The 23,882-nt window shown below is 41.4% G+C and overlaps 1 protein-coding gene across 15 annotated transcripts in view; it reads right to left on the minus strand.

The window, feature by feature from the left end:
* Positions 1-23,882, minus strand: part of Fggy (FGGY carbohydrate kinase domain containing) — a 420,639-nt gene that overhangs the window by 18,321 nt on the left and 378,436 nt on the right. Inside the window, exon 14 of one of the 15 annotated variants that reach the window (XM_052715208.1) lies at positions 18,409-18,442. The exons of 13 other annotated variants lie outside the window; for them this stretch is intronic. In XM_052715208.1, coding sequence (XP_052571168.1) covers positions 18,424-18,442 — 19 coding nt within the window. In that variant the 3' untranslated portion in view covers positions 18,409-18,423. Of the gene's footprint in view, positions 1-18,408; positions 18,443-23,882 lie in introns of those variants that run through there. One more of the 15 variants, XM_052715204.1, reaches the window with a different exon arrangement.

The raw sequence follows: 23,882 nt of genomic DNA on the forward strand, positions 1-23,882 counted from the left end.
AATCCTTCTGGATAAGCCTGAATTCATTGCAAACCAATCTTAAGAAGAAGAAGATAAGCAAAGAAGTTGAATGTGAACCCAGAAGTTGGGAAGGTCATGGAAGAGAAGGATTGGAAGGAAAGTGGGAAGCTAAGTAGGAGAGAGAGATAAAATGGGGGTCAGACAGAGAGAGGAAATGGAAAAGGACAGCATGACTAGGAAAAAAAATCCACTGTCTGTCTGTCTTTTCAAGTTGGTTTATGATATTTTTTGTGTTACTCCAGTACCCCTGCTTTCCCTCTGGCTTGTCATGCAGTACTCAGTAGAATTGATGTCTTTTTATTTATATTTTTTCTTCACTGGGCTATGAGAGTTAGAGGGTATTTTTGTTATCTGTATACACAATAATTCATATAAAATTCAATGGTGCATTTTGAAAGAATCAACAGATGTTTAAATGGATTCATAAATTAATGAAAACCTCAGGGATGGCACCTAGCATATCTATGAAGTTAGGATCTCAGTTGTATGTTTTAGTATTTCCTAAGTATAAAATCCAAATCCATGCATTCTTCACAGTCAGTTATAAAATAATTAAGACTCTGAGTCCTAGACTGCCAACTGGATCTTTACTGCCCAACTGCATGGGCTGGACAGTTTACTAACTTCTTTGTACCTCAACTCACTCATCTTTAAAATAGAAATAATATAAATTTCCATAGAATTGTTAAGGTAAAATAAAAAACGTATGGAAATGGCTAATAATAGCACCTTGCATTAGGTACTAGCTGAAAATATTAGTTATTTTGATTATAGTTATTATATCTACCCTTTTTCCAGTTCTACACAGGATATTGTCATGTTCTCTGAGTGTCACTATTTAAAGGCAGCACTTCCTGATCTTCTCTGTGACATGTCATAGAGCAGGGCTGTGATAAAAAATGAAATGAAACGCAGGAATCATTCAACACAGAATAGCAGCTGACTCCTCTAGTTAACGAAGGGAAGAAAGACGAACAATGAACAGAAAAATTATTGTAGACAACGAAAGCTGTATGTGCTTCTAGGATCGGAAAAACATAATTTAGTTTTGGGTTGGACTTTCAGGGATTTTACATAAAACAAACAACAAAAACAATAATATCAGCTGTGTTTATGAATATGAGCTTGTTTTGGCTTTCACAAAACAGGGGATTCAATCTGCTTCCCTCTAGATACAATATTACAGACAAGCACATGGTGTACTAGAAAACAACTGATGTAGCAATCAGGAGGCTCCAGTCCTGTATTAATCTTAGTCTTGGCTTGGTTATTTGATTAAGTTGCCTCATTTCTTCAGGTCAGTTTCTTCTTCTAAATGGAATGCCTGAGCCATTGTTGGCTTTATTGTCAAAATAGATGTTGTAAATTATTGTGTCTCAGGTATTGTGCTAGGCACCATGGATAGATATATCAGGGGACTAAGAAGCTCTGCCCTTGTTATACCTTCATTTCATGCTGAACCACAGGTACTTTAGGAGAGAATAGGAGGAAGTCAAATCAGGTACATGGTCTTCTTGCAATATATCAAGGCTGAAAAGGGACTAGTTAGGCAAAAAAAGCTGATAAAGTGGGTTCCATGCTTTAACATGGGCGGGGCGGGGGGTGAGTTGTGTATGTCAATGCTCCAAGTCAAGACTATATAGTACATTCAGAGGACATAAACAAGTCTATTATAGCTGGAGAAGACAAAATGAAGATAAAGAGTGATAAGAAATGAAGCTACAAAGATGGGAATCACATATTGGGTGGTCTTGTAATGAATGTTCCAGGCTTTTGATAGAATGTTAAAGTCAAGATGGGGAGACATTGGGCATATTCATCGCTTCTACAGGCACTCTTATTTAAACACACATATCTAAGGTTTCAAAACTAGCATCCATGTATATGAGAGAATGTGATGTTTGCCTTTCTGGGTCTCAATTACCTCATTCAGAAACAACTATTTCCTATTCCATCTATTTACCTGTAGATTTCATTTTTCTTAATGGCTAAATAATATTCTATTGTATAGATGTACTACTGTTTCATTGTCCATTCATCAGTTGATGAACATTTATGCTGCTTCTATTTCTTAACTGGTGTGAATAGTGCAGGCATTCATATGGGTAAGCAAGAAGATCTGGGGGAGAATGCAGAGTCCTTCTGGCTATATGCATAAGTGGGATGGGTAGAGATGGAAAATATGGTAGATATATTTCTAGGTTTTTGAGGAATTTGGACACTGACTTCCATGGTAGCTATGCCAGTTTTCACTCCTACCATCAACGGACAAGTGTTTCCCTTTGTCACATCCATGCAAGTATTTTTGTTGTTGTTGTTGATTCATAGTCATTCTGCCTGGGCTAAGATAAAATCTCAAAGTATTTCTAATTTATATTTCTCTAATCGCTAAAGATGTTGAATACTTAAAAAATATTAGCCGGGCGGTGGTGGCGCACGCCTTTAATCCCAGCACTCGGGAGGCAGAGCCAGGCGGATCTCTCTGAGTTCGAGGCCAGCCTGGGCTACCAAGTGAGTCCCAGGAAAGGCGCAAAGCTACACAGAGAAACCCTGTCTCGAAAAACCAAAAAAAAAAAAAATATTTCTCAGTCTTATATATTTATTCTCTTAAAAACCGTTTAGTTAAATATCATATTTTTAATTGGGTTATTTGTTTCCTTGGTGTTTTGATTTTGAAGTTTTTGTGTATTATTGATTCTGCCCCATGTCAGATGTATAGACAGTAAGGGTTATTACTTATTCATTCAAATGATGATGCTCTTTGCTGTGAAAAATATTTAGTTTCTTAAGGTCCCACTTCTCAGTTAGTCTTAATGCCTATTCTGCCAGTGTCTTGTCCAGAAACTCCTCTTATAAGTTGAAATATATTCCCTACTTTCTCTTTTATCAGGTTTGTGGTATAAAGGCATATGCAGTGGCCCTTGATTATTTTAGAGTTAAGTTTTGTTTAGGGTGAGAGATAAAGATTTAGTTTTATTCTTCTACATGTAGCTATCCAGTTTGACCAACACCATTTGTTGAAGATACTATTTTTTCTACAATCTTTATTTAGGCCTATTTGTTAACAATAAGGTAGCTGCAGGAGTGTAGGCTTATATGTGGCTCTAAATTCTATTCTTTTGATCAATATGTCTGTTTTTATGCAAGTGCTATGATGATTTTACTATTATAGCTCTGGAGAATATCTTGAAATCTGGAAGATAACACCCCCAGCATTTCTTTTATTGTTCAGGATTGTTTTGGCTCACTGGATCTTTTACATTTCTATGTGAATTTATGATTATTTGTCAATTTTTATGAAGAACTGCATTGCAATTTTGATGGGGTTGCATTAAATCTGTAAGTTGCTTTTGGTAGGGTAGTCATTTTCACAATATTGATCCTAGTAATCTCTGATTCTGGGGTTCTTTCCATCTCCTGGTGTTTTCTTCAGTTTCTTTCCTCAGTGTCTTAAATTTTCACTGTGTAAATATTTCACTTTTGTGGTTAGATTTATTCTGAAATATTTACTTTTGAGGATATCATGAGTTGTATTGTGAATGGCTTTTTTTCTATTTATTTCTCAGTATGTCTGTTGTTGCTATACAAGAAGGCTTCTCATTTTGGTGCATTGATTTTCTATCCTGGTACTTTGCTGAATGTACTTGTCAGCTGGAGGAGTTCTTCAGTGGAATCCTTAATGTATAGAATCATATTGTATGCAAATAAGTATCCTTTTTCTTTTTTTGTTTTTTTTTTAATTTAAAATGTTATTTCTTTTTAATTTCATACACGAGTGCATTTTATTTATGGTTTCCACCCCTACCTTACACCTACCAACTGCTTCTGAGATTTATGACCCTTTTTTCTATAATTACATATGTATATTTTACACACACACACACACACACACACACACACACACACACACACACACACACACAATCTACTGAGTCTGTTTAGTTGTTGGCTAAAGGCATGTGTTTAGAGCTGACCAGATAGGATTAGATAACCTATCAGGGGCTCATCCCTGGAAAAAATTGATTCTCCTCCTCTCAGAAGCCACTGGTTGATTGTCTGTAGTACTTTTCTAGGGGTGGGCCTTGTGAAATTTTCCTCATCCAAACTGGTATGTCAACTAGTGTTTTCATTATACAAGTCTTGTTTAGGCAAACATATTGTTGAAATTTCACAGGTTCAGCTTCCCTGTCACTTCTACAAGACATCACTGATAGGCATCCTGGTCCTCTGGCTTTTTACACCCTCTCCTGTGATGTCCCCCCCGCCCACCAGTCCTGAGCATAGGGATTGTGATATATCCTTAACAATGCATCAACTGGGGCTGGGTACCCCAAAAGTCACTTATTCTCTGCATCTTGACTGGTTGTAGATCTCTGTAATCTTCTCCATCAGTTGCTAAAAGAAGCTTGATGAAGGTGAGAGTCACACTCATCTCTGTGTTTAATCTACTTGTCTTATTGCTCTAGCTAAGATTTCAAGCACTATATTGAGTAGGAGTAGAGAAACTGGAAAATCCTTCTCTTGTTCCTGATTTTAATGTTAACACTTTGAGTTTATCATGATGTTCACTGTGAGTTTGTTGTATATTGCCTTTATTATGTCAACAAACATTCCCCATATCCCTATAGTCTCTAGAACTTTTATCATGAAGGGATGTTGGATTCTGCCAAAGTCCTTTTCTGCGACTAATGAGATGATCATGTGGTTTCTGAGTCTATTTATGTGGTGGATTACATTTATAATTTATACATGTGGAATCAACCCTGCATTTCTGGGATAAAGCCAACTTGATCATGGTGGATAATCTTTTTCATGTGTTCCTGAATTCAGTTTCCCAATATTTTATTGAGATTTTTTTTCCATCTATGCTCATCATAAAGATCAAACTGTAGTTTTCTTTTTTGCTGTTGTTGGGTCTTTGTCTGGTTTGGTGTAACAATGGCTTTATAAAAAGAATAAGAAAGTGCTCTTCCTTTCCCATTTTACAGAATGATTTGAGGATGTTGGAGTTAGTAGTGCTTCTTTGACTGTCTAGTAGGACTCTTGATGAATCCATTTGGCCCTGAGAATTTTTTTTAGCTGGGAGATTTTAATTAGTGCTTGTATCTCATTGGTTGCTATGGATCTACTAAAATTATTTACTTCATTTTGATTTAACTTTTTTGGGTAACTTCCATCTAGAAAGTCATCCATTTCTTTTAGTCTTATTTTCAGGTTCGTGAAATATAGATTTTTAAAAGTATGCCCTTATGATTCTCTGAATTTCCCATTTCTGGTGTAGTATCTCCCCTTTCATGTCTAATTTTATTACTTTGGGTTTTCTCTCTTTTTCCTTTGGTTAGCCTGGCTAAACGTTTGTCGATCTTGTTAATCTTTTCAAAGAAAACAGCTTTTACTCCTGCTGCAACTGGACTACAGTCACCTCTTCTGGGCTCTACTCAGGGACGCTGACCCTGTCCCATGGTGCCGAGCTGCACAGTCTCCCTTGACCCCCTCAACCTTTGACCTTCAACTTCAACTGCACATTCACCAAGGGCCTCTCCTGGAGCCAAGACTCGGGACTGCTCTCCATTCCCCTTCATGCCTACAAAAACAGTACCACCTGGAAGAATCTTACATGTTACCAATTTCAGCTGCCAGTAACATGCACTGCCTTTACACCTTTTGGACCACAGCCTCCATGTGCTGACCCTGAGGAAACGCTTCCCAGAAGATTCTGCCTCTATGATGCTGGTCTCTCTCTTCTTAATCACCGTTTTTTTTTCTCAGATCCAGCTAACTAGTATTGATTTTCCCAGCAAAGAAAAGGTTTCACTAATGGATGTTTATTTAGGGGTGGTTGGTGGTTAAGAATAAATAGATCACTTATGAGAGGAAAGATGGGAATGGAAGCTAAATATTTTAATGGGAACATTGTGGGAAATAGGAAATTGAGCTGGTACAGCATATTGGCCAGATTCTTGCCAGGGAGCTGATGTGATGGAAGTAAACTTAAGAAAATATCCATTAAAAAAATGGACATTGAGCTGGGCGGTGGTGGCGCACGCCTTTAATCCCAGCACTCAGGAGGCAGAGCCAGGCGGATCTCTCTGAGTTCGAGGCCAGCCTGGACTACCAAGTGAGTCCCAGGAAAGGCGCAAAGCTACACAGAGAAACCCTGTCTCGAAAAACCAAAAAAAAAAAAAAATGGACATTGAAACAAAGATGGCTCAGCAGGTTAAGGCATTTGCCACCAAGGCTGACGACAACCTGAGTGTAATCCCTGGGATCCACATGATAGAAGGAAAGTGATCTTGAAAGTGATCTGACTTCCACATGTGTGCTGTGGCACATGCACGCCCACACACATACACATCCAAATAAACTAAATTGAAATACAAAAATAAATGAAGCAAAAAAGCTCCCAAGGATTATGAAAAGAAATAAGTACCTGTGGACCAGCAACCGTAGGCAGCCACTTGGTACCTCTTTGTCTGAAGGAGAGAAGGGAGAGGGAACAGGTTCCCACCACACAGAGACACTTGTCTGCATGGCGCCATCTCTTTAATAGGTCAGTGGGCAGTAAATGGATGCAGCCAATTTGTAGTAACCCTGCGGAGGATGCTGGGAAAATAAAAAGTCTCTAGGGTTTTGCTGGGGCCTCCTAATGGCCAAGGCCAACTAGAGAACAGGAATAAGGGAGCCTGTGTGCTGGTGGTTTATATACAGTGACAGCAGCCTGCTTTCTGCTTTATGTGCTTCTGTCATCCAGGGCTGTGACCTTGTAGAAGTGATGGGGAAACAGACAGACATTCCGAAAGAATGCACACATGAGAGAGGACAGACAGGTGGGAGGAAGTGAAAAGCAGGTGAAACTCAGAATAGCTTTCAAGGTGTACTTCAGCCCCCTTTAGAGACAAGAACACCGAGACCCAAAACATGGCATGGCTTTCTTGAGGCAGCAGGTTTACTGGTAAAGTCAGGAACCAGGGCTGACAAGCTGAAAGCATTTCCTACCCTACAGCTCCACATGCAACGGTTTAGTTCCACAGCAGGGAGAGGGTACTTTAATGTTCATTTAAGCTTGTCGGTGAAGTTGAAGTACTACCGGAACTTTCTTCATTGACTGTGTAAACTCACGCACACTGAGAGTCGGGACTCAAAGGATGTGACTAGGCATTTTCAGTATTGACTCTCACTGGATGGAACAGGCTGTGAGGAAGGTGAAGGGCACTGTGTATGAAAACAGAGTCACATTCTGCTCTGTTCCCCACAGTGCTTGCTCTGATCTCAAGGCAGTACCTGCTAGCTAACACTATCCCCCAGTCCTACTGGTTTGGGCAGAAAGGACTGGGGGGCGGGGCAAGGCAGGGCCTCATACTTGACATAACCTGTGTGTATTCCCATAGGCTTGGCATCTGGTGAGTGCTCCAAGACTGTGCACTAAATTGAGTCTTCAGGGACCTGCTTTCTTTGTCAAATGTTACGCATTCCAACAACACAGAACTACAAAGCTGAGAATGTGATGGGGCACAGGAAGTACTCATGATAGCTAGGCTGGCATCCCCGGTTGAGATCTAGGAACCCAACATCTCTCAATCCATATGACATGGCCTTCCAGCATTTGCCCAATACCTAATACATAGTTCAGAGAATTCAATGAAAGCATGCATCAAGGCTGCCGCCACACGTGAACGCTGAGCAAAGGCCGGTTCTCCTTTCCTGCCCCTGCACTCCTGCTTCTTTGATTTACATGTCACTTTCATGCCCCAAACTTACAACTTCTGACATCAGATTCCAGTCGCATAAAATGGTAGTGGCTTTCCTACAGCAAATCACAACTGGTATAAATTCTGTTGATGTTGCTTTGGTCACATTGGGCCTTGGTTGGGCTTACGTGACCCGCGGTTGCCCTTTAGAGAACACCACAGCATTCTGGATTATGACTTTCCCCCATCTTTGAATAAACACTGAAAGCTTTCTTTACCTCTCAGTCCAGCGCTTGTTTGCCATCTGGTGCCTGGTTTGACTACATCTGCATTTACTTAAGGACTTTAGGCGAAGGCTGGGTTTACATATGGGAAGAAGGAGAGAGCTTTGTTGATTTCTTCCATATGTTCATTTATTCACATATTATGATTTCTGTAATCTCACCAACGTCGATCCCTTCAGACAATCCTTACACTGTTCCTTGGGGACCAGCTTCTTTGTGTGTTCAGCTGGGAGTTTCCCTGAGAACATTTTTTAAAAATGCCATTACCTTTAGTGTAACTCAGCATGGCTTCTAGATGAGAACAAAATTAATGTTCTTAAAGAGGTGGGTTTTTTTCTTCCCCTTACAGGGGGGTTTATCTGCTTTGAATGAAAGAAGCAGGAAACCCAAGAGCTGGCTCCTCTCCTTACTTGTAAATGCTTTGAATTAGGTATGTTTTGCCACCCTCGCCATGCCTGCTGACTTCATTTCTTTGTTCTGGGTCTCCCAGATCACTGTTTTAAGTCCTGGGATAGGCTTTCCCTGTGCAGCTGCTGAGCACAGGCATGTGCAGGGAAGGCATCCTAGAGGAATCCCATCTCCTGCATCCTGAGATACAGGAACAATACAGGGTGAGCTGCACATCCTGTTGTGACAAAGCCATTTTGAATTCCTTCACTACAGCACACCCAGGTCTGAGCTGAGTGAGGCAGCATGAGGTCTAGGGAGACCTGGCTTGACAGTATTTTACTAGTCGGGGCAGGCCTCTTAATTTTTCTAAGCCTGGCCTTCTCTAAAACAGGAGCAAAGTCTGCCTGGTAAGGATGACGGAAATATCAGTCATTGCTAGCTTGATTCTTTGTATAAAGCAAGCATTCACAAACACTGGCCTCTTCATATAGTTGAGTCAGTGGTGAAAATGCCGCCATGTCAGGTGGAGGAGGGAGCTGACATGCTCAACAATGACAAGGAGATTGGTGCGTACTGGGGACTTCAGCTTTGGACTATAGAGCTTTCTCAGAAGCTGGGAGGGTTGAACCTGATGTCAGCCAAAGAAGGAGTGTGGCTTAACCCTTACCTCAGGGGGTTGATCAGTAGAAGAGAAATTTTCTGGGATCCAAGATCTTTGTGTGGAAGGGTAGCAGCTCTGTGTGTGTGTGTGTGTGTGTGTGTGTGTGTGTGTGTGTGTGTGTGTGTGTGTGTGTACATAACGCAATCACTTTGAAAGATTCTTACCACCATCATGTATACCAGACTTGAAAACTCAAACAACAAAAGCTTTCCTAAGGAGTGTTTTGAGATAGACCAGACTGGTTAGGCTATTTGCAGCCTGGGCAGGAACATTTGGCTTAGCTTATTTACAAAGGACGAACCAGTCTGCCACATTACCAAGAAGTCTGTTGGGTAAGAGGCAGGGGCAGGATAAGAATTGCTCCTGTGACCAGCCTCTCCTTGTCCACTCTGCTTGGAAGTATGAGGAAGAACAGCACAGCAGAGTTGACTCTACCACTGTCTCCTGAGACCCTTTCTACCCCTATAGGAAGCGATCAGGTGGATTAATGGGAATCCCCTACCTTCCAAGGGGCTGTTATGGGACCCTCAGAGTCCAGGGGAGGACCCTGTTGTTCCTGGGCTTCAGATGTTTCCTACTGTATGTGTTTTTATGTCCATGGTCCTCATGTATATTCATTCCTTGACTGACAGTCCAAGGATGCACAGGCATTAGCAGATGATGGTGGAGAGCATGTATCTATCCAAGGAGGGAACAGACTGGGCTTGAAGGGTATGTGCTGGAAGCAGCACTAGAGGAGTGAAAAGGGCAATGCTTAGGGCAGCCAGAGTGAGAGCAAGTGTTGGGGAGACATTGTCAGGAAGGAGACAGGGCTGCACTATGGGGACCTAACATCTCCCAGGAGCTCCAAGAAGCTACAGCTGCTGCCTGTGGGTTCCCTGACATGTTCAGCATGGTGGGGGCTATGTGTAGAGGTGCAGGGGGCAATGATGTATTTCTCATAATACCAAGACATGAGAGGTATGCTGAAGGCTGACCATAGGCTTATGGTGACGGACCAAAAGCAGATATTAGAAAGAGAAAAAAGCCATCAGAGATGATGAACTCCCTCTTGGGTTTCTGGTCTTGGGTTCATCACCCACTTCTGAAGAACACTGAAGGTCTGATAACAAGGCTGTTTGCACAGAGCTGCCTCCTTCATCTTAAAGGAACATGGGGCTGACCAGGAGTGACAGCCTCAGCTTCTCCTCATCCTGTTCAGAGGACAAGAGTGAGAACAATATCAAGAGAAGCCATGGTGCAAGATCTCTCATGGAGCTGCAAAGCTTATGTCAACTAGTCACGTGAGTCTAACCCAATTATTCAGGAAGAGGTGAATCTGTCATTGTTGGTGCTATATGACCTGGCACTTACATCTGACATGTGATTTTTCTTCCTCTTTCTTTTTAAAGCAGTAGACAGTCAGTGAGTTTAAATGCCACCTCTGGATACCCAACACAGTATCTTCGCTTCACACTTTCCCATAGAGGCATCTTTCAGTTTCTTGAGGTGGGAATAGCAACACAAAAACATGTTACAGAGGAAAGACACTAGGCCATGAAAAACACTAAGCCCTTATACACAGAGACCAAGGCTTGTGGGAACCATTTAAGCCCCTTTCTGGGAGTGGTGGTGTGCATGCAGGCTTTGGACAGGACATTCAGGGAGGACATAGCGGGTTTACAAGGCTGGAGAGGGAGACATGGAGGCAGGCCTGCGGGATATAGTTGGATGGTGGAGAGATCCAGAGAAAACTCGGGGAAGCCAAGCTCCAGGAGAGCGAGCCTGGTGAAATGAAGGGAACAAGCAAAGGCAGTGGGGCTGAGTGGGAGTGATTGCTGAGCAGAGTGATTGATTGCCAGGCAGGGTACATCTGGGCATCTTGGACTCAGTGAGCAATTTCGTCCTTCCCCTAGATTCCATGGTAGAAACTGAATGGGGATGTTTCAGGAGACATGCCTGACACTGTCCCATGGCTTCTCTACTTTAGCAGGGTGACTACTGCCGCCTAGGCAGGAGTGACAGTGGTTTGCCTGTGAGCTAGCTCCACTTGATGCCTTTCCTCTGTCTCTTTGCAGCAAGTTCATTCCCTTCTCATTTGGCAGAAGGCAGAGAATGCAACGATGCCTGCTCAGATCGCTCCACCATGGACATATTTTGTATACCTCTTCAAGGCGCCCTCCCTGTTCTCCCCATTGGGCACTTGACTCTACTCTGCTGCCTGCCTGCTGAGAGGCAACAGCTGTTGGCATGGAGAGCAACTCCCAGCTGTTCACCCAAATTCTTTCAAGCCTTGCTGAGTGTCAATGCTTTTAATTAGTTAAAATAGGATGGGGGCTGATGAACAGAGGAGCAAAGAGAGGCCTAATTTTAGCTGTAGACAAGAGGACTTTCCCCTAAATACACCGATCTCAAAATACTTAGCTAAGCGCATATGCACACACAGGGAGAGGATTTAAAGAGCCACAGAAGTAAAATGGAAAGGCCAAATGGGACCAGCCCCACCTCCCTGAACAACTGGACTGAAGAGAAGTGAGAACAGTCTGCACCCTCATTCTGGACCAGGCAGTGCCCAGATGTTTTGTGTGCAGCAGTTCAGTAATCCCTTCCTTCTCATGGGAGGACGGTTGGGGCTCATCATTGACCTCTACAGATGGGGAAACTGAGGCTCCAGAAATTTAAACCCAAGCCCTGCTCATTTCCCCTGTCTAATAAAAGGAAAATGGGGCATCGAGCTTTGGCTATCTGGGGCAGTGATATTTGAGGCAGGGGATCAGAGCATGGAGCAGAGGTTTCTGGTTTTTATTCCCTAGAGGAATCATTGTAGGAATGGACTCTACTTGCCCATGGCTGGCCTTTGTCCAACTAAAACTCCTCCCAAGCACTCCAAGATATGCTGAAGGAACGAAGAGATTGTCACAAGCAATTCGCAGGTAGATAAATGCTTGGGAGAATGCCTTTCTGTCCCCCTTCAGCAAAGACCATTGCTGTCTGTAACCAAAGAGGAGCACTGTTTGGCTCAGGTATCTGAACTGGGTAACTTCCCTTGATCTCTCCTTCACAGTAGAATCTGGACTCCCTCAGAATGCAGCCCACCTGGTAGGACTCATCACATCAACTTCCTTCATCTCAGCTCAGCCCTGAAACGCCTCTTTACTGGGAGGCTCCCCAGTGAGGCTTTCCATGCACATCTGGAAGCTTTCCACAATGGGCCTTTGAAGCAGCCTGCAGCATTCCGGGAAAGCCTGGCTCACTGGGCTGAGGTTTCAAGAGCAGAAGCCCACATTTATTTTTCTTTCCCGCCTTCTTTGAGGAAACTCAACCCCCCAGTGGCTTTGTGGGCATTTGCAAAGCAGCTCTGATCTTCATCTTACTACTGACAAGGCTAAAGTCTACATGAGCAGTGAACAATGGCAGCACACTCAAAGACGGGCTTGGGATAATGGAGGAGGGTCACTGTGTGCTCAGCTCCTTAGAACCCTTGAGTCCTGCCTGACTCATTTTTGCAGCAGAGAGAAAATGACTTGCTCCATTGCTCAGTACCAGTGACATTTTGCCCACTCAAAGTATCTAAGGCTGGGTTTTCTGATGTGAAATGAATTAACAGTGATATGCCTTGCATGGAACAATGTTACCGGAGGTAGCTGAAGTAAGCCACTTCCTGTATTGTCCAACACATAGTTCAGCAGGTCTGTGGGGTCCCTTCTCTGGGTCATTCCTCTTTATATAAGCTAAGAGCACCTTATTCTATATAACTTAACTCATATAAGCTTCCTTTCTGAGATGCTTTACCCCTCTGTCAACTGTGTTAGTTTTCATGTCCTCAACCTTTCAGTGCCTCCCTGATTTTATTCATAGAGTGTTATTTCTATTTTTAAGATTATGTACAGCTTACAATCCCCTGTAATAACTGTAGACATGTTTCTGTTTTGATTGAACCTCCAGACCAAGCACAGTGCCTAGTTTAACAGTGTGCTTGCTCAGTGAATGCCTGTGCATTAATTAGTCCACATAACCAATATTACTTAGCACCTACTCTGAGTCATACAGCCATGACTATAACAGACATAGGGCCTACTTCCAGAAGTTTACATTGTAAGTGGGAAAAATCCAGAACCCACTAGGAACTGCATATATTCAAATATGGTGTAGTCAGGACAACAGTAAAGAAATGTAGTAAAGAGAGACTCCTGTGGTGATATTTTATTTGTGTTGAAATGTGGTGGATATTTTATTTGTACTTTAATAAAGAATGCCTACAGATCAGGGAGAAAGGCCAGCCATTTTAAGCAAAAAAGAATTCAGGCAGCATACACCCTTAATCCAATTACTTATCAGGCAGGGTCTCTGTGTGTTCAAGGCCATACTATAGAACAGAGCCAAGCGTGGTGACACATGCCTTTAATCCTAGTACCAACCATAGAGACCTGGAGGTCTGTACAGACAGACAATGACAAGGAAGTGAGGTATCTAGGCTAAGATAGCCAATGACAGGGCAGAACAGCAAGGCAATAAAGGCGTGGGTAAGACAGGAGGTAGCTCACATTTGGAAGCTGCAGAGTTGGTGAGGTAAGATTGACTGGTGGCTTTCCCTATTTCCCTGGTCTCTCTAAGGCTTTCACCCCTATATCTGGCTCCATGTTTTTTATTTAATAAGACCATTTAGAAATTTGTCTACATTTGGCACCCAACATGGGGCTGGATCATCTCAGCTGGCCATCTCAAAATTGTTCTGAGCAGTTTATAGTCCAAAGCTGATCTTTTGGTGATGTTTGTAAGCTTAGTGGGATTACTACTGTACATGTGGAATCGTTGCTGTGGGGCCCCATCATCTTTCTGGAAACTTCCCAAATTCACTGTTAGGCCTGGTCATAATTCTCTGCAGAAAACCAATAGAGACTCCAACACAAAAACATGTACAGGAAGCTAAATGAAGCCTTTTTCTAGAATTAGTTAGCCCTCTATATGACCATTAATATAATAAAAAAAGTTTAATATATATATTAATCTTATAAATTTTGATATAAAATTCATACCTTAAGAAAAGTTTAAAGAGTCACAATAGAACCAAAGAATTGAGATTAGTGACAACAGTCCCTTAATTTTTTGGTTTTCCTCTGTCCCATATCAGATGGCTCTTTCTTCTGACACGACACAGAGATTTTGCATTTTCCTTTTAACAACATGCTTGGGTTTAGAGAAGGAGAGAGCCATTCTCCAACTCCAAAGACAGCTTTAATTTTTAATTGAACTGGGACTACATAAAGACCATTTGTGTTAAGTGTCTGTAGAGAAGAGCAGAAACAAACATTTAGGAAGACTTATAAAATTTTATATGTGATATACCAATAGGCCAATTTACTCTTTTTCTTGGGACATTTTTTCTAGATGATGTAATCTCTCCCACTTGTGTCCTCAAAGTTCGTAGCCAGAAGTTTTCCTGTGTCCTTGCCTGTTGGCAGTCAGGACAGATCTCTCCCACTTGCATCCCCCACGTAAACACACAGAAGCTTATATTAATTATAACTTCTCAGCCATTAGCTCAGGCTTATTACTGACTAGCTCTTACACTTAAATTAACCCATAATTCTTATCTATGTTTAGCCACATGGCTTTGTACCTTTTCTCAGTTCTGCCTATATACCTTGTTTCCTCTGTGTCTGGCTGGCAACTCCTGACTCAGCCTTCCTCTTCCCAGAATTCTCCTTGTCTGCTTATCCTGCCTATTCTTGCTGCCTGGCTACTGGCCAATCAGCATTGTATTTATCAACCAATCAGAGCAACACACATTCACAGCATGCAGAATGACATCCCACAGCAGACTCCTAGTTGTAGCTCCAACACATGAAATCCAGACATGAGAAGAAGCCAACAAAGTACCAGTCTTGACTTAGGTAGGAAACTGGGGTTACAGGGCAAACTCTCACCCTAAAATCTGGAGAAAAAAAAAATCCAGTTGCAGCTAGATCTTGCCAGGACAAGAAGCTGCCGGAACCATGGACCAGAAGTAACATTTCAGTGACAGTCTTAAGTGTTAGGGGCTGAATATGGATGAATGTGAGAGCTAGAAACTTCTGATGGCCACAACTTAAGTGGGGAGAGGACACACTGTCATGGGTTTTACCTCTAAGAGCCGATCAGGTCTCACTGTGAAAGCCAAGAATGGTCTGCTATGACTCTGACAGGGTCAGGAAACACTGTGGAGTTCCCTAGGACAAGACCTTTCTGCAAGAGAAGGATTTTCCAAAGTTCCATCTACCTACAAAGACAAATTCTGCTCCAGCTCTACCCCCCTTTAGCTATCACAGAGGTGTGTGTATGTGGAGGAACACAAGACCATACGGACACTTAAGATGTGTGTGTGTGTGTGTGTGTGTGTGTGTGTGTGTGTGTGTGTGTGTGTGTGCAGATCAATGGTCAACCTTATATGCTGTTTCTCAGGAGATGCCCACCTTGTTTTTTTTTGAGACAGGATCTGTAAGTGGCCTGGAACTTTCCAGTATCGACCTATCTCTGCCTCCCCAGCCCTGGTGTCATAAGCATGCACCATGCCTGAATTGTTTTTAAATGTAGGTTCTGGGTGTTAAACTGTGGTCCTCATACTTTCAAGGCCCATACTTTACTGACTGAGCTATGTTCCTGCCCCCAATATGTACATAGATTAAATCAAAATATTATAGAATGACTATTTTTCTTCTCCTTATTTTCCCACCAAACCAACGGGATTCTAGTTTAATGCTGTATCACAGCTCACAGTGAAAAACAAAACAAAAACAAAAACAAAAACAAAACCACAGACAATATACAGAGGAATTCTCGGGAAACCAAAGATTAGAGGAGAGATGAAAACAAAGACAATGAGTAAACCTAAAGTCTCTGGTACCTACAAGGACAGTAGATACTAAGCAAAAAATAAAAATGATATATATGTGGTAGCTTGAAAAAATATCACCTTCCTAGGTCCATAGGGAGTGGCACTATTAGGAGATGAGGCCTTGTTGGAGTAGGTATGGTTTTCTTGGAGGAAGTTCATCACTGTGGGGTGGGCTTTGAGGACTTAGAAGCTAAGCCATGCCTAGTGGCTCACTGTTCATTTTCCACTTCCTGCAGATCCAGATGTAGAACTCTCAGGTCCTTCTCCAGCACCATGTCTGGCTGCATGCTGCCTTGCTTCCTATCATGATGATGATGGACTAAACCTCTGAACTGTAAGCCAGCCCCAATGAAATGTTTTCTTTTTATAGGAGTTGCCATGGTCATGGTGTCTTTTCACAGCAACAAAACTCTAAGACAATATGAAGTGAAAACCAATTACTTTGCCTGCAAAATTAAAAAAGTAAATTTAAAAATTAAAAATTAAGTGTTGCAGTAACCTTTCTGGAATAAGCACTGCAACACCAATGCATGTGGAGAGAGGAGATGTCCCCAGTGGACTGAAGCCAGGATAGTTCCTGAAAGGCTTCAATGCTGGATTCAGATTGCATCCTCATTTTATATTCTAAAACAACAAGGTGGGCTGGGCAAGCAAGCAAGATTTTACAGCAGTGGATGTGGCAGCCAGCAGGTTGTTAAGGGCAAGGACCTATTGTTTCAGCCATTCCTGTCATTCTGTCCCACGTAGCAAATGAAGTCACGTTTGGCAAATCAGCAGTATAAGCAGAGCTTAAGTAAATCGCTAAATAAATCAATATCTAATAATTGGTCTTTTCTACTTCATTCGTCTTCAAAAGTAGTACTAGTACTATGCAGCAGAAGCACATAGGGCAAGAATAAATGAAACAAGAGGATGGATCTGATAGCTCTCCTCTACCTGGGAGCTACAATCCATGTGAGTGATAGAGTTATATGACGCTAGATGTGGATACAGCATGCACATTGCAAATTTTAGGGTAGTCGTTAGCAAAAAAAAATTTTTTTAATGTATAATGAATATTCTAAGAGAGGAGATAAGACGAGATCAAGTGAAATATCCAGTGAAAACTAGAAGAAGCAGAGGGAGAAGAAAAGAAATGAAGAATGGCGCAGTGTGGCCAGGGAGGCAGAGGCATGTGTCTGTAATCTTGGCCGCTGTAGAGGCTGAACAAAAGGACTGCTTGAGCCAAGAAGTCAGATTGAGACCCACTGGGGAACATAACCTCCTATCCAAAATAAATAAACAAATAATAAAATATTTAGTTGATGAAGAGTAAAAATTGATGTCATACACCTGTAATTCCCATACTCTACAGGTCAGGGTAAGAAGATTGTAAATTTAAGGCTAGCTTGGGGGGGGGGGGCACAGGAAAGCCCTGGCCTCATAGAAGGTGGTGGGATAACGAATATGGCAAATATAAAAGAATTACTGCTGGGCGGTGGTGGCGCACGCCTTTAATCCCAGCACTCGGGAGGCAGAGCCAGGTGGATCTCTGTGAGTTCAAGGCCAGCCTGGGCTACCAAGTGAGTCCCAGGAAAGGCGCAAAGCTACACAGAGAAACCCTGTCTCGAAAACCCCAAATAAATAAATAAATAAATAAATAAATAAATAAATAAATAAAAGAATTACTACATGGTACATATTGATCCATCTGTATCAGTAATCTGTTTAAAAGTTAATGGCATGAATATATTAGTTAAGAGATCCCCACAGTCAATCAGGGAACAAGCAAGGCCTATAGGGAACCTGTCATAAATATAAAGACTTACGAGGATGGAAAGTGAAAGGATGGAAAAAGGTATTGCATGCCACTCCAAGTAAAGCTGTAATAGTGTGGAAGCCTGTGTAAGGAGCCCGTCAACTATGGATGAGGCAGAGTGCAGAATGTTCTTCCCACAAGGTGGCTTTCTAGAAAGAATTGCATAAACTGTGATAACTGAATGAACTTGAAAACATGGACATGAAGGAATGCCCTGGAATGCCCACAGTACCTCTGTGGGAAAAGCAAAGGCCTGGGAGGAATATTCTTGGCTCCTATCACATGAACAAAGGGGATAAGACATAACACCAGGTGTACTCCCTCGCTGTACTTACATTTGCTTAAACTATCTATAAACATCTCCCCATTTTACTTGCTTTAATAATAGAAATGAGAAGTGGTTTGTTTGCATTGCTCTTCAGCTCAAATGCCTGGAGTCCCCCAGTTCCTCACACAAGTCTTTGGGGTACCCTTTCATCCTTGAAGACTTAGCCTTGCTTGCATGGGCTGGGTTGGCATATTAGTTCTATAAATTAAGAGAACTCTGGGGACAAAGGAGGACTTATGTGATGGTAATTATGTCATGGTAAGTGGCAATTGGTGATGGTAAATTCTCCGAGAGCCGAAACAATTCTTATTGTGAATGTACTTACAGAATGTCAGGACACATGGCACAACACTGGACAACTGCTAGAAGAAGAGACCCATGAACCATGACAGCTGAGACTTCAGACTTCAGCTGACTGTCTAAGAGACAGAGAATAAGGAAATCCTAAATTCAACTGTCAATCAGTTTAATCCAATCAACAGAGACATAGACTAAAGCAGACCTAAATTCTTCCCAAGGTCTCCTCTGAGTGATTCACGGAAAAACAGTTTAAAAGAACAAAAACACTAAGTATGATTTCAAATAATAAGAGAATTATACCAGAAATAACAAATGGGTGAGAAGAACCTCAATATTTGGATATTAAACATACGTTTAAATAACACATGGGTCAGAAAATAAACCTCAAGAGAAGTTAAAATATTTTTGTAGGACGTAACAAAGCACAGCTCAGATGGAAATTTATAGTGTTACTGTATTTACCTAAAACAAAATAATCTAAAATAAGGAAGTATCTACTTAGGAATTCAGTTAAAAAGTAGAGTAATGTAAGTCCATAACAAGCTGCAGAAACCACAGGAACCCAAACAGAAATAAAAAAGGGAGTACACAGAAGAAATCCAGAAATCAACAAAAGCAAAAGCTGTTTTTTTTTAATGCATTAGTTAAATTGACAAATTTTGGCCAAGCTAATAAAGACAATCAGGTGAGATAGCACAAATTTAACCCCAGCACTCGGGAGGCAGAGGCAGGTGAATCTCTGTGAGTTTGAGGCCAGCTTGGTCTATAGAGTAAAACTCTGTCTCAAAAAAAAAAAAAAAAGACAGAATAGACACAAATTACTAACATCAGAAATTCAAAATGTCTCAGTACCACTGATACTCCGTACAATAAATAAAATCTGTCGATGTAAAACACAGCTCTCACTTCAAAGAGAATAAGAAATAGTTCATCCTGAAACCAAATATGAGTGACCATGGTCCTGAAACGTGGATTCAGGTCCATTGTGGAAGTAGTTACATGACAGTATATTGATTGCAGAACACAGAAAGCCACAATCAAGGTACAAGGTCATTGGTGAGAACCACAGGTGAGTTACATGCAGTAAAGTAGGGAAAGCTCTGTCCTAGGTCTTATGCTGCCCGATGGCATTCTTAGCTTTGGGATTGGTGTAAACTAGTGGTGTGCCAGGAACACATTTTAAAGGTTTTGATAGTTGTGGAGATGTTAGGTCAGACAGAGGTGCGGGCAATGAATAGCCTTCAGAGGGACTACCAATAGCCCAACTTGCCTCTGGAACTGCAACATTCTAACTCTACATAATCAAAAAGTTAAGATCAGTCAGTTTTGTAGAATCTTCAATACAGGGATAATTTTTTTCTTCTAGAGATTTTAGTCTACAAATTCTTGCCACAGATTTTTCTCAGATGAAATGGATTGTTTCCTTGAAAGAAAAAGACAAAGTACTAAAATTCACACAGGGAGAAATAAATAATATGGATATTTCACATAGGTAGAAATAATCTGAATAGAGTCATGTCTATTAGAGAAACTGATCAATAATCAATAAAATTTCATAAAACAGGACACCAGGCCCAGATGATTTTTAATTAGGAAATGTAACAAAATATTTAGGTGAAAGGTACAGCTACTTCTTGATCACCTACAAAAATCTAGACAAGGGAAGAAAATTTCCCAACTTATCCTGAAGCTCCAACACTGGAATGAGACAAAGACACTGCAAAGGTGAAGTACACAAATCTAGGCCTGAGACCTCAGACCCCAAACTCTTCTGCATAACATTGACTAATAAAGAATGTGTACAGGAATTCACACCAAAGCCGGGTACAAGGCTGAGTTAACATAAAACATTTATCAATATAATATATCACATGAACAAGTTAAATACAAAAACATAAAACCATATTGATAGATATAGAGAATCATTTGAAAAAAATCTAATTGCCTTTCACAATGTACCATTCCTGGGAAACCAGGGCTACAGGGAACTTCTTCAATTTGATAAAGCTCACCTACTAAATATTCTCAAAGCAACAGCATACTTGGTGAAAAACTGGATATTCCTCCCCTGTCACCTAAAATTGGGAATTCCTAAAGCTGTCACTCCTAACCACTCCTACCAAGACTGTACTTAAGTCCCAGATAGTACAGTATGATGAGAAAAGGAAAAAACATACTGATTTAAAAGGAATAAATATATGTCTTAGTTTTCAGATGACTTGAAAAAAAATCTCCCAAAGAATCAACATTCCAAGAAAGCCATAAGCACACAGGCATCTATAACATTTCTAGTAACTTCCATTAATAATTTGTAATACGAATTTAAAACCTACTCTTTACAATAGCATGCTGCAAAAAGAAAGGTGGGTATAATCCTAACTAAAACAACACGTTCTACACAGGGAATCCTTCAGAAATGCAAAGGGGAAATGAGAGAAGATCCAAGGATATGGAGAAGGATCCATCTGCACTCACAGATTAGACACTTAATGTTAAAGTGACTAATGCTCCCACTGGATTGACAGACTCCACAAAATACCACTGAATTCACAACAGCTAGTCTATAAATATTAATAATATGATTGTGAAAGTCAAGTGTGGTGGTACCTACCTGCCATCCCAACATTCAGAAGGCTGAGGCAGGAGGATTGGGAGTTCAAGGCCAGCATGGGCTACATAGAGAATTCCAGGTCACAGCACTCTCTATGAGACTCTGTCAAACAAATTACAGGAGAAGACAAACAAAACCTAGATTAGTCAACATGATACTAATGATATTCACTAATAACCAGGAAAGCATGAAATTGGTGAAGAATGGATAGATAGACTTCTAGAACAAAACACTGAGCCCCAAACAGATCCACATAAAGAGTCCATTGGCCTTTGACACAGGAATAAAGGGAATCCAGAGGATGTAGGAAATCTTTTCAACAGTTTCTACATCAATGTTCAACAACAGTGAATCTAGACACTGAAGGACATGGTTAAGAAAAATAAGTGAAAATGGCTGACAAATACATCCACATGAAACAAAACTGCAGAATACAGAGAAGTTAGCTACAGTTCTGTTGTTGTGATAAAATACCATGACCAAAAGCAACTCAAGGAAGAAAGGGTTCACTATAGGTTGCGGTCCCAGAGGGACAGAGTCCATCATGGTGGGGAAGGCATGGTATGGCAATAAGAGCAGGGAGCTGGCAGATCACATTTTCATTCACAAACAGGAAAAAGTCAGAGCAGGAAGTGATGTGAGGCTATCAGCCCTCAAAGTCTTCTTCCAGGGATGCTCTTCCTCCAGTAAGGCTGAACCTCCAGAAGGTTCCATAACCTCCACAAACAATACCACTACCTGGGGACCGAGTGTTCAAACACACGAGCACGTGTGGAGCATTTATCATTAAAACAACTACAGCAACATAAGGATGGAGAACTAGTTTTAGCAATAAAGTCATCTATACAGTACCAAAATCATTATCTGCGAGAGAAAAACATCGTAAAACTGGATCTCCAAAGTTTACAAACAGCCCTGGAAGGTATCACCTTAAGAGAAGGAGATGATAGGCCACAGAACTGAAGAAAACACATACCTCACAAAGAATTTCTACTTCAAATACATAAAGAACTCCTAAAATTCTAGAATGAGAAAAGCAACCCCGGAGAGAAATGTGCAAGATATGAAAAAATAATTATACACACACACACACACACACACACACACGCACACACACACACACACATATATATATATATATATAAAGTAGATATCCCAATGGCAAAGGAGCCTGTTCAGACACCCAGTACTATTTCTCATTTGGGAATGGGAAATTCAGATAACACTGACACACAGCTGCACTCTTCCTAGGACAAGGAAGTACAAAAGCATGCACAATAATGTCAAACAAGGACAGGATGTGGAGTGGCATGACTTCTTCTTTGCCTGGGAAAAGCAAAATAGTATAGTCACTTTGCAAGAGGCTTTGGTACTTATCACAAAGCTAACTGCAGTGTTTCCACACCACCCAGCAACTGTGCTCCTAGCTGTTAACTCAACTGTTTTAAAAAATTTTATGAACACATTAATAAACTTTCATGTGAAATTTCAAAGTAGTTTTTTTTTTATAATCACCTAAATTGTAGGTAACAAAGATGTCCTTCAGGAGTCCAGTGTACAGCAATGAAGCAGTAAAAGAACTACGACTAAGTCACTAGAAGACATAGATTAGTTATGAATGCATATGGAAAGAAACACGTCTAAAGGTCGCATACTATACAATCCTAAACACATAACGTTCTGGAAAAGGCAGAACTATAAAAAGATGGGTGTTGCCTGGAGCTCATGGGAAGGGAAGGAGGGTTAAACTGGTGAATTTCTGGGATTTTTTTACTTCACTGGGTGGTAAAAGTCTTCTATATCATATTGTAATTGTACCTACATGGCATTATAGGCATTTGTCAAAATCACTGACTGATGTAGTACAAACAGTGGAATTTAACACTGGCAAACGACCAAACAAATGAGGAGGTAGGGGTCCTGTGACAGAACACAGCATGTGAGAGACTAAGCACATCACCAATATGTGAAACAATCCTGCTGACGTGGTGGGACGGCAAGGTGCTGCCCTAAGGAACTGGAGAAAAGAATAGTCCTAGGCAAAGCAAAGAAGAAGGAAGAGAAGGAGGAGAAGAAGGAGGAGGATTAGAAATAGGAGAAGGCAGGAGGAGGGAAAGGGAAGTAGAAGGAACAGGAGGAGGAAGAAGAGGAAAAGGAACAGGAAGGCAGGAAAAGAAATTCTAAAAAAATATGCAAACCTTTTGTTAAATGCCACAAGAATGTGTGATAAAATTCTAATGCATGCAAACTGGGACTGGCAGGTTAAGTGAATCTGCGGGGGACAGTGGAGAGATGTGTCTCACTCTTTGATGAGAATTTACAGATTAAATAGAGGAAGGGGGCCAGAATGATCTCTACAGAAACAGACAGAAACATCAGCATGAGCTCAGGCTTAGGAGTGATGAAGACGATTACACTAGTCTATCCACACATATGCTCCTTCACTGTCAGCTGAGGCTGCCAAGGACCAATGGCAATGAAGGACTCCTTTGGTGTCCAGACTTTGGTTTCTAATGGGCTTCTCATTTATGAGAGCCAGGCTCCTTAGAGAAAGGACTGATTCTAGGACGGGGGCAGACACAGACAAGATGAGCCTGGACTAGTGCCGGAATAAAAGACAAACATGAAATCTGTCAAGGGGACAAAGAGGCAAAGTAAGGAACTGCCAATGGTCCAAATGGGAGCAACTGGACAACAAAAACATAACCAAAGCGTAAGTGTCTCCAAGTTATTACACGAATAGATGAATGAGTAAACACAGGGAAGAGGCACACCTCTCTTGTAGAAGAAAGTCAAGTGTATGTGGTGTTCAGGGCAACTTGTCATTCTCTGGTTGTTCCCAGTGACTTCCTTCCAAAGGGTACAGTATGGAAACAGAGAAACATTGCAGTGGAGAACCTGGCAACTCCGGTGACTGGAAGGATGTGCTGTACTGATGGTGGTATGTA

Source organism: Peromyscus californicus, unplaced genomic scaffold, assembly GCF_007827085.1.
Source record: "Peromyscus californicus insignis strain IS unplaced genomic scaffold, ASM782708v3 Scaffold_5__1_contigs__length_169319896, whole genome shotgun sequence".
NCBI classification, from domain to species: domain Eukaryota; kingdom Metazoa; phylum Chordata; class Mammalia; order Rodentia; family Cricetidae; genus Peromyscus; species Peromyscus californicus.